The 10671-nt window shown below is 50.7% G+C and overlaps 1 protein-coding gene across 1 annotated transcript; it reads left to right on the top strand.

The window, feature by feature from the left end:
• The first annotated feature begins 311 nt into the window (after positions 1-311).
• On the top strand, positions 312-5719 carry CUNH1orf53 (chromosome unknown C1orf53 homolog). Its single transcript, XM_029226976.1, has 3 exons — positions 312-1070; positions 4086-4187; positions 5478-5719. Exons 1-3 carry the CDS (start codon positions 807-809, stop codon positions 5547-5549), a joined length of 438 nt encoding a protein of 145 aa, XP_029082809.1. The 5' UTR covers positions 312-806; the 3' UTR covers positions 5550-5719.
• The last annotated feature ends 4952 nt before the right edge of the window (positions 5720-10671 follow it).

Raw genomic sequence — 10671 nt, 5'->3', positions numbered from 1 at the left:
TTTGGATTTTGCAAATACTTTGCAACATGAAACCACCGCCCGTTCTTCCTTTTGGTCCTCATTTTAGTCTGGGTCAAAGAACCAGGCCGTAAGGGCTCCCCTTCCAGCTGCCCTCCAAGCACACATCACCTGTAGATACTCAGCCTTTTCTGGACAAGCCCAAGCGGGTTATAAACAAACCTGGGATATTTTGATCACTTTCTGGCATCTTAGTTGTAGCGATTATGCTGAAAGATCCCAAGACTAGTTTGACACGAGAAAAAAGGTCCACGTGTCACCTCAGAAGACCAATGGAACACCTAGAATGAAAGTCCAGAGAGTGGAAAAGGCACGTTCTTCCCCGTCCCCGCATCGTGTGGGAGCCTCCTCAGCTGCCTAAGGTCCACTTTATCTGCCGGGCAGGGCCGGTGGGGCTGCGGAAGGCCGGGGTCCGGGTCCGGAGGGCGAGGGCGTGGTCGGGGGTCTGGGCTCGGAGGGCCAGGTCCAGGACCAGAGGGCGGGATCCGGGGTCAGGGGTCAAGGTCCGGAGTCGGAGAGCCGGGGCTGGGTCGGGGTCCAGGTCCGAGGGCAGGGATCTGAGGGCGGGATCCGAGTCCGGAGGCCGGGGCCCTGGGTCGGAGAGGGAGTCAGAGTCCGGAGGGCCGAGGTCAGGAGGCGGGGGTCGGGGTCCAGGACCGGAGGGCGGGTGCGGGGTCGAGGGTCGGAGGGCGGGGTCCGGGGTGGCGGGTCTGGGCCCGGCCTGGCTCTGCGGGAGCAGTACGGACCGCCCCGTGGCCCCAGCGCCCCGCCTCCCACAGGCGGCAACCATGGCGGCCTGGCGGGTCCCGGCGTCCGTGGGCGCTGCGCTTGGGAGGCAGCCGTCCGCCGCCCCGCCGCCAGAACCGCCCCGGGTTGGAGAAGGGTTCCGACAGCGCCTCAGCTTCACCCTCTGCTCCGCTTCGCAGGGAGACCGCGGCGGCTCTGGGCCCGACTCGCAGGACGGGCCGGATGGAGCAGCGAGGCGTCCCGCGAGCAAAGAGTTAACAGCGGCGGAGCGGAGGATCTCGGAGCTTCACGCCGCCGCCTGCGCTGTGAGGCCCCGCCCCGTCCCTCACGGGCACCCGGGTTGCTCCGCCCCTCCCCGCCCCGCCCGGACCGCAGCCCCAGGGACCACGCGCTTGCGCAGTGAGGCCCCTCCTCCCCAGACACCCCGCCCCGCCCTCCGCGGCAGCCCCGCTCCCTGCAGCCCCGCCCTCCCCGGCCGCCCGGTGATAGGTGCGCCTGCGCGTCCCCGGTCTGGAGAGGGGTTGCCGGAGGTCGGTGCAGTCCTGCCTCGGGCCTCTGACGGCGTGCAAGCTTACCGCTCAGAACTTTTTGCTTGAAAACTGGCCACAGTTTCCTATTCCGGGCAAAGAGTTAACGTGGATCTATCCTGAGTATGAGCGCGACTCCTTTCTGATCAGTGTCCGAGCTAAACTCCGGTCGCAGTCTAGGGCCTGTCATCACTGTCCTGTGTGTGTGTGTGTGTGTGTGTGTGTGTGTGTGTGTGCGCGCGCGTGTGCGCGCATGTGTGTGCGTGTGTGTTTGGGGTTGGGGGAGTGGTGTAAGGCATTGATAGAGGAGGTAGAGGAGCTGAGAAGTCACAGGGAAATATGTGTGTCTTTATCTGCAGTATCAGTTAAACACTGCCATCCAATGATTTCAATAATGAAAACATAAAACATGAACTTATTTTTAATTTATTTTAATTTTTGCTATCGTCCTTTCCACCTATCGGAGCAGAGTTACAAAAGAAAGTATAAATAGGCGTTTACATTTTTACTAGACAATCTAGAGCTGTGTGTTCTTCTGTTTGGGGATTTGACAATTGCTTGTTAGCACCAATATCAAAACTTATCACCTCCCTTAACGCTTTCTGACACAGACTACATACGTTCAAGGGTAGCATGTTTATATTTGTATCATCTTGAAAGAGCAAGTGAGCTCTGTGATAAATATATATAGAAAAGATACAAAAGTAGCCTGTTGAATACACTGCGGATGACCAGCACTTGACATGACTAGTGTTATTTGGTCTGGCCTGAACCAGGGGAGCAGAGAAGAAAACCTTGGAGGTTGCCTAAAGTTGACTTTTTTTTTTTCCACGGTTAGTTAGTAGGCCCTGAGATCCACTTCTGTGTTGAAACTTTTGCACAAAGACTCTTTAGGAAATGACTGGCAGCTTTGGATGGTTCTTGTTTATACTCTTTTTAAAATAATGTGTAATTTGTTCCCACACTTCACTATATAAATGTGGTAAATAGAAGCAAAAAGTATCGTTCTCTATAGAGCAAACACCAGTGGCCTGGAACGACCAGCTCAATCAGCCCGGGAAGGGAAAGAAACTTTTTCTCACTCAAGGAATTCACACAGTTTCATCAGTGTCAGAATCGCAGGTTAAATGGCTGTCTAGGAGACCATAAGCAAACCCAATAATGAGCTTGTTGTTTTTGTTGTTCAACAAATCAGAGCCCCCTCACAGTGGCCCTTCTTCCACACCTGCAGGCAGGTAGCTCTCTCACGTGTGCTGACCTGCATCACTGGGCATCTTGTTCTCCAGTCAGACTGTCAACACTCTTGCCCTGCCTTTGTCTGTTGCCACCATGACCTGAGGCTCACTTACTGAGGACAAATTACGTGGGCAGCCATCAGAGTTTCCCCATTGCCTTGGAGAGCAGGAGAGCAGCCCAAGTCCAGGAGCAATCTGTGAGGCTCCCAGGTTCCAGAAGACCCCCAGCGATGAAATGCGGAAAGAAGTCGGCTAACAGAGTTCCCAGCGTTCTTTTGCTTTTCTTCCAAGTCTTCCAACACGGACTTAGTAAATAAAGAAGCAAGGTCTTGACAATCGGTCGTTCTAAAGTATTGTTCAGTGCCGCTGGTTTCATGTAATCTGCTTCTGCGGCCCCAAAGGATTCGGGAGGCCCCTTAGGCTGGCCTTGGGACTTGATGGCTGGATTTCTGCTGCCCTGGGCTCGCTTTGCTGGAATGCCTTAGAGGAGGCCTAGGCTTGAACTCTAGTTGTCCTTTTACTCCACGTTTTATTCATGACGCATAGTTCATGAGAAGCTGAACCAGAACAAAATATTCAGCCGCTAAGGAAGACACTCTGAAGAAGTAGTTTGCCGCATACGCAAAAATACATGTAAGAAGATATTTAAGTGTCACGTGTATTTTAATGGAAAGGCTCTATGCAAGAGTGGTGCAGAGTTACTGCGTGGTAAAAGGGTTATAGAAAAAGCCCAAGAGACAGTTCCCCTTCAAAATCTCAAGGCTAAATAACGTTACTCATGTGGCCCAAATCCACAGAAGAGGTTGCATTATTTGTCTTCACACAACGTGCTTGGGACAGCTTTTTAAGACTGTTTGAATGTAGATAGAGGATGCTTTCTTGACATCTGAAGTGCTGTAGTAAAATCTGCTTTTGATCAAAGTCGTGAAGCAGTGAGTGTTAATATGTTAAAAATAATAGTTTTATTTTGCTTAAAAATGGCACTAACAACATTCCAAAAAAAAAAAAAGAAAACAGCGCAAAATATGCAGTGGAGTAGCACACGATGAAGGTAAGGAAAAGTGTTAAATAATAGTAAAGGTAGTACTTTTCTCTAAGGACTGTTGGTTTTGATTAGCACCTTTTCTGTAAGTTTAAAGCATTATCCACATATTTTAAGTACTGAAATTGCAACTGCAACTTCTGAGTGAAAGTTCATTTTCAGCCTCTTAAGCTCTTAAAGTCATTAAATCACCTGTTATTAAACTTGTTACCTAGAAACTGAATGAAAAATACCTGAGCAGTGGCTACATCGTTATTGGGTATAGAGGAGTTCTTGTTTTTCCATCAACTTCTCATTTTTCTCAAACTGTATATTTTCTCCTTAGGTCACATAAAGTTGGATTGTGTATAATGTTGGAATGCATTCAGTCCTTAATTGCAAGTGCCACGAAAATGGCTGGGAAGAAGTTTAATATTGTTTGAAGAAAATGTTGCAGTATTTTATGAGTAGGAATGATGGTGAGGAGATACGATGAATATTGAGATGAATGAATCGTTTGATTTCACTGCTCTTCAGGCTGGCCGGCTGAACTACGTGGACCCAGCTACCGGCTACATGGTGCTCACCCGGCTGGCCCACTTGCAGAGAGGCAGATGCTGCGGCTCTACCTGCAGACACGTGAGTACCAGTTCGGCAGGATGGCAGCAGTTTTCGGGGCTTCCGTGACTTCGTAAATACCTATTATTTGAAAAACAAGTCAAATAACAATGCTAAATAGAACCTGGTGTGCACTTTTCACAAGCGGCTCTGGCCATGGACAATAAAGTCCTTAGGACCAACAGAGGACCTTTAAAGTTAATGGAATTTTGTAACGTTTCACCGTGAGCGTCAGTTCCTTGAAACACTGTGTTTGGCAATTCATGGGAGTTCTTTATTACGAGGAAACTTTTCACGAGGTTTCAAATAAGTTGTGTTTACTAGGCAAGTAGAAAGAGGGCAGGAAAAGAAATCCGGAATATTGCAAACTAGATCCCAGGAAGCATTTATTTTTCATTTTTAGCTGAATAAATAGATACTTGCCTAACATTGACAGGTAGGTTTTTTATAATGATAATGATTTCCTCCCTCCGTGTCCCTCCCTTCCTTTCCTCCTTCTCCATTATTATTACTATTATTATTATTACTACTACTCCCCCTCCCCTCCGCTTTCTTCTCCTTCTCTCCCCCCCACCCCCCGCCCATTCTTTCTGTGGTTGTTTTCTACTGTGTCTTTAAAATAACCATGAAGCTTGCTACTCCAAACTTAGTGCTGTACGTTTCCTAAAATGTATATTTCAGCAGCCATATATCTCTATGCTCACTGATTAAGATGAACTAACTATGTAATACTTCCCTACTTTGAACAAAAAATAAATGGGAATGGGTTCTTCACTCTTACTTTTTAAAAGCATACTACTAGTAAGGTAAATTGTTATACAGTTAAGATTATAAACAGATAAGCTCTGTTTATAGACCACTTTGACTGTATGTTTGGGGGGCAAGAAGGAGTTATTTCCTCTAAGCGACCTACTTTCTAATCAAGGAATTGACATTAAATGCTTGTATTAACAGTAGCCAGTATTGAAAAATTAAGCCTTCACTTTTATGGATGTTCCTACCTGTGCCATTAGCTGTTTCTAATCAAACCCATAAGAGCTCTGCCTGAATTGAGGACTGGAGAATTTTTTAAGGGTGAGGTTTTGACAGTAAAATTCTTGAAGTTGGAAGGATGCATTTAGGAAGTGATTCTTGGACCCTAATTAGAACCATTTGCCAGATGTTGCCATCGTTCTCCTCTTAGTCTATAGGAGGTAGAACAAATAATCTATAGAACGTTACTAGCAGTCTCTTTTTTTCACCATGAAAAGTGTACTTCTTCAAGATGATTGTTAAATAATTCAACAGTAACTTGTTTTATTACTTTTGCAGTGTCCATATGGTCAAGTCAATGTTAAAGATCCATCCAAAAAGAAGCAATTCAATTCACATTTTTATGTTTGAGAAGAATTTCATTTCTGTTCTCCATCTAATTGAGCCTTATTAAAAAAATAAATAAAACCTTAATCCAGAATTGCTTTCTGTGCTGTTAGTAGTTGGGCACTAGTTTAATCTTAAACTTAAGCATATATTAATCTTAAACATGTATTAAAAGAACATCAATAAAACGAAAAAGCTAGCAGATGTTTGTGTGTTTCTTTTCTGAATATAAATTTATTTATTTATTTATGTTTGGCTGCTTTGGGTCTTCGTTGCTGCACGTGGGCTTTCTCTAGTTGCGACGAGGGGGCGCTACTCTTCGTTGTGGTGCCCGGGCTACTCATTGTGGTGGCTTCTCTTGTTGTGGAGCGCGGGCTCTAGGCGCGTGGGCTTCAGTAGTTGCAACGCGCGTGCTCATTAGTTGTGGCACACGGGCTCCGTGGCATGTGGGATGTGGGATCTTCCCCGAGCAGGGCTCGAACGCATGTCCCCTGCATTAGCAGGAGGATTCTTAACCACTGTACCACCAGGGAAGTCTCTGTTTGTGTGTATCTGAAGTGGCACATTGATAATTATTTTCCTTTCTTTTTGCTTCATTATTAGATGTATGTCGAAGAAAGAAAATAATGACTGTTCCATTAAATAAATAGCAGCAATCGGGTCACATTAGTAGCTCTTGATTTTTCTTTTTTTTATAGCCTCAGTTCTACTGTTTTCTCCTCAGTGTTAGCAACCCAAGGGAGGTTGCTGGCAAACAGAAGAATTTGAATACATTCTTCCTTTTATTTATATCTTGAGCTATAAGGAGCTATAAGGATATCATGCAGCATATGAGTATCCAAGAAGGGCCATTCTGCGGCGAGAAATGCTCTCATCTTCCATCTGTTCTCCTAATAAAACCTTTAAATCATTCTGACTTGGGGGTCAGGCTGTTTAAGATGCTTCGATTAAACCATTCTTTTTTTCTCTCCCCCCCCCATTTTATTCCTCCATCTCTGATGGCACTTTGCAGGCTCATCTGCCTTAGGATGTTTTATTAGCTTTACACCTATTTCATTCACTGCTACGAAGACCCTGGGCTTCAGTCTCCAACCCAGGTTCTGGGTCCCCTCCCCATGCCTCCTTTTCTGTTTCCCTCTGAGGATAGCAGCCCCCAGGAAGCCTTTTCCTTGCAGGGAAAGCTGGTCAGTGAAATGGAAGGCTGGCTTTACCCAGAGCTGACCCTCAGCTTTTTCTCCCGGCAGAATCTGAATGGTTCTCCAACATCTCAGAGGTCTGCCTTTGTCTCTGCCCGTGGCCCTCAATGAAGGTTTTTTCTAAAGCTTTCTAAAAATTTTAAGCAGCAAAAAGACTCTGGTGCCTTCTCCCATATTTGATTCAAAACAAAACACCTTCTAAACTGTAAAATGAGTGAAAAGAAGCCCATTAAGTCTCTAAATGTGCCATGTGTTCATTTTATGTCAAATAGTAAGTTGTTTCCCAAAACTGTTGGCGGTTTTGGTGCCCCAGTGTTTCTGATGTTCCCGACTGTGGCTCCCTCAGCAACACTGCCCCGGGGCCCTCCTTGGATGTAAAGAGCAGTGTCTGTGGCCTGGTGTTGCCCTCTCCAGGAACTATTTGGAGGAGAACAGGAGAAGGGATCAGCATTGTGACAGAGGAGGCAGTCAGTCTTTCCAGAAAGGTTTATGGACTCCTGGGAGCCACTTTCCTTTCCACTCTTAGGTCAACGAGCAGCCAGCTAGCTCCATGTTTCCCACTAGACTTGAAGATTACCATAGACATCTTCTGGGTGGGAGCTGTATGGGGCTTTCTTCAGCAGTCCCAAGAGGAAAACCAGAAGGAAATGGAGTGGAGAAGGCCAACTTTCTGGAGACACAAGAGGAGGAGGAAAGCAAAGAGAAGAGTTCTATTTGCTTTTTGCAAGTTCACTTTGAGGCTCCCCCCCAGTCCCCGCCCCCTCCTAAGGCAGTGTTTTGAGAAAGCCCCTTGGCAGATGGGAATAAGGTAAGGGATGCCTCCCTCCTAGAGGCAGCTCTTTCCTTCTCCCAGTGCAGCTCCTGCAGTGCCGAACTGGCCCAAGACGGGAGGACCCTTGCGTGGGACTTTGTGACTCTTCCTGGCAGAACTTCTAGGCTTCCTGGCGACAACAGCCGAGGAGCCGCCGCTGGGGTGTGGGCGGGGAGGGGGACGCTCTTACTCTTTCCTGCTTCTGGAGCCGGGGAGCCGAGGTCTGAAGTCCTCGGCCGCGGTTCTGGGTAGATGCTCGTGAACCACACGTCGGGGATGGCAGCGGCGGGTGCTCCCACATTACACACAATACGGCCACATAAATGGGCCTCGCTGCAAGAACTTCAGGTTCTATTGTATTCGCACCTTGTAAAGTAAAAAGTCAGGTTTCTTACTGGGTGTGTGTGTGTACAAATACACGTGGATACCGAGAAATAGACTTCCCAGGTTAAATCAACTCCGCTGCTACTCCACTTTTAAGGTTTTTGCAGAGTCCTGCCGCCGCAAGGCAGGCATCATAAATCAAGGGAGATTGATTTCTAGATTGTTTCTAAAACTGAAAGACCCAAGGGGAAGCTGGGGGGTCTTGTGCGGTGTTTAGCGGGGTGGAGGGCGGGGATACGTTCCTGCCGTGGTGGTTCTTCCTTTCGCGGGGAAGGCCCTGCCCTGGGCCGTTCTCCCAGCAGGTGGATTACGTGCACATTCCGCCCTCTTCCAAAAGCCACACCGACCCCATCGATTTTGCAGAGCAAGGAAGGGAAGGGCTTCCCCCCCCCCCACCGAGTGCAACCTGGGGCTCCCACACCGGTGTGGGTGTCTTTGGACCAGAAGGGCCTGGAGAAGGGGGGATGCTCCCCGGACGCGGCGCGGGTCTTTGTTCCCCGCAGGGCGCCGTGTCCTAAGGCGACCGAAGTCTTTCCCGCGCGCCCGGATCCACCGCCGGAGGCCAGCGGGGTCTCCAGACAAGGCTGGGGAAGGGGGCCCACGACCTGGCAAACGGCCATCGTCATGTCGCCTTCCCCTGAGCACTTTGAGGCCTCACGGTCCCCGCCTTTCCCCGAAGGAGCCCCCCTCCCCCCACCTGCCCACTGCCTGTCAACACCTGCCTTTTCATTTTCTTTACATTCGAGCAAAGGCTTGAGTTGTGGACGGGACGTCTGACCGTGAAGGAGGATTAAAACTCGGTGCTCTTTTTTACTACCGTGCAACAATTAAAAGGTACTTCTGGGTGCCAGAAGTATCCCCTCCCTCAGGAAAAAAAGAAAGTCAGATGTTTAAGTGTGTGTGTGTGTGTGTGTGTGTGTGTGTGTGTGTGTGTGTGGCGGGGGTGTGTATGTTGGCACCCTCTTGCGCGCCTCTGGAGAGCTCGATCTCTGAGAAAATGTCATGGAAGAACTCGCAACTGACTCTTGTCCACCCAGGCCCGCGGGATGCCCTGCAGAGCGCCCAAGCCCCGCACTGGCTGATCCTCGCCCCTACAAACGGTTTCCAGGTCGGGCTCCTGGCCCAGAACCTCCAGACTTACGCCCCACCATCCTCCTGAGACCGTGGGTGTAAAAGAGAGTAAAAACTCAGAATCATGGGCTCTGGGAGGATTGGAAGATTTCTGGCGATAGCATCTTCCCATCCGAAATTTGTATTCTGAAGTGTGAGCTTCTGTGTGCGCTTCAGTGCGCGCACGCGCACCTCTGCCTCTGTGTGTGTGTGTGTGTGTGTGTGTGTGTGTGTGTAGAATGCATGTTTTTATCAAATACCTAAAACGGTTCGTGACCCCAAAGAGGATTAAACCCACTGCTTTGGACACAGATGAGCGGGAGCAACTGAAGGTCTTCGGGTCGGTGTCGCCGTCCATCCATTCGACGGCCTAGGCAGCAAGCGGAGGAGCTGAACGTGGGAGGCTTGTCCGCTTCCTGGCTGGGAACACGAACCGAGATAGGGGGGATTCTCGAGGACAGAAAGAGCTAAAGAGGACGGGTTGGGAAGGGGAACGTCGGGGGTGAGGGGGACTTAGAAGGTAAACTAGTAGGAATAGTTGGCTGGTGGGACTGGCTAAGTGCAACCAAGGGTTCCAGTAGAAAGAGGGACTCTACCAGGGTGCTCTGAGCTACATTCCGGGACGTGGGACGGAAAGAGAAAGCCTGAGGGCTTTGATTCGCGGCTCCTGCTGGATCCCTTGCCAGCCCTAAGCTGTGGGCAGAGCTTGCGGGGAGGGCGAAGTGGTGGGTCTACCCCTGCACAGTCCCACGGGCCCCCATCTCGGGCAGTGGTCTCCTGCGGCTCGCTGATGTGCGGGATTCCCCAACCCCCTGCACGCTCGGCCTGCGCCCAGCGGAGGAGCCCCTGCTGCAGCCCAGGGGTGGAGGGGCAGGAAGGGAACGCGGCAGCCCCACCCGGACCCGCACCGTGGAGCGGCCAGTCTCACTGCTCACACCCCTTCCGCATCCGCGCTGGAGCCTCACAGAGATCCCCCGCCCCCATCTCTGAGCGCGAGGGGCGCACCGGGTGGGCGAGTAGGTAAATAATTGGCCAGAGGCCAGGCTTCCCGGTTCTCTCTCCGTTCCCCGCGGCCTGACTGCGCCCCTGGTTGCTGGGGCGACGCAGCCCCTCGGGAAGCCGAGACCAGGTAACCGGGCCCCCGTCCCGTCCAGGTGCGGGAGTCTGTCTGTGACCCCGCGAACTCTCGTTTCCCAGGGTTTGAGTTAGTTTTCTCCCGGCTGGATCTCCATCCCCGCCTCCTAGCCAGAGCCGGGCTGCAGAGATACCTCGGGCCCTCGCGCTGACCCGGCCGAGAACGCCACCCTCGAGCGCAGAACGCACCCCAAAGTGCTGGGTTGCTGGCGCCAAGCCCGGGAGCGCAGAGAGGAAAGGGAGGACGGCGAGGGAAAGGCGGGGAGGTGACGGGTGAGCAATCAGTGGCTTAGCCCAGCTCCCTGCAGGAGCTACCGCCCGCTCACCGTCTATGCAGGCACCAGCTGGCAGCAGCATCTTTGAGGTAGCAGCACCTGGAAGGCCAAGGCCGGATGGAGACTCGGGAGCCCAGGGCGCGCCGCGGGACTCCAGCCCTCCCGCTGCGCCCAAGGCTCAGGATGCTCTTGGCTTTATGAGGTTCCCAAACGGCCGAGTCCTCCATTAACACCTT

This window comes from Monodon monoceros, unplaced genomic scaffold (assembly GCF_005190385.1).
Source record: "Monodon monoceros isolate NGI ecotype Baffin Bay Population unplaced genomic scaffold, NGI_Narwhal_1 Super_Scaffold_18, whole genome shotgun sequence".
Classification (NCBI taxonomy): domain Eukaryota; kingdom Metazoa; phylum Chordata; class Mammalia; order Artiodactyla; family Monodontidae; genus Monodon; species Monodon monoceros.
Note: the sequence above shows the minus strand (reverse complement) of the source record. Positions and strands in the feature narration are given on the sequence as shown.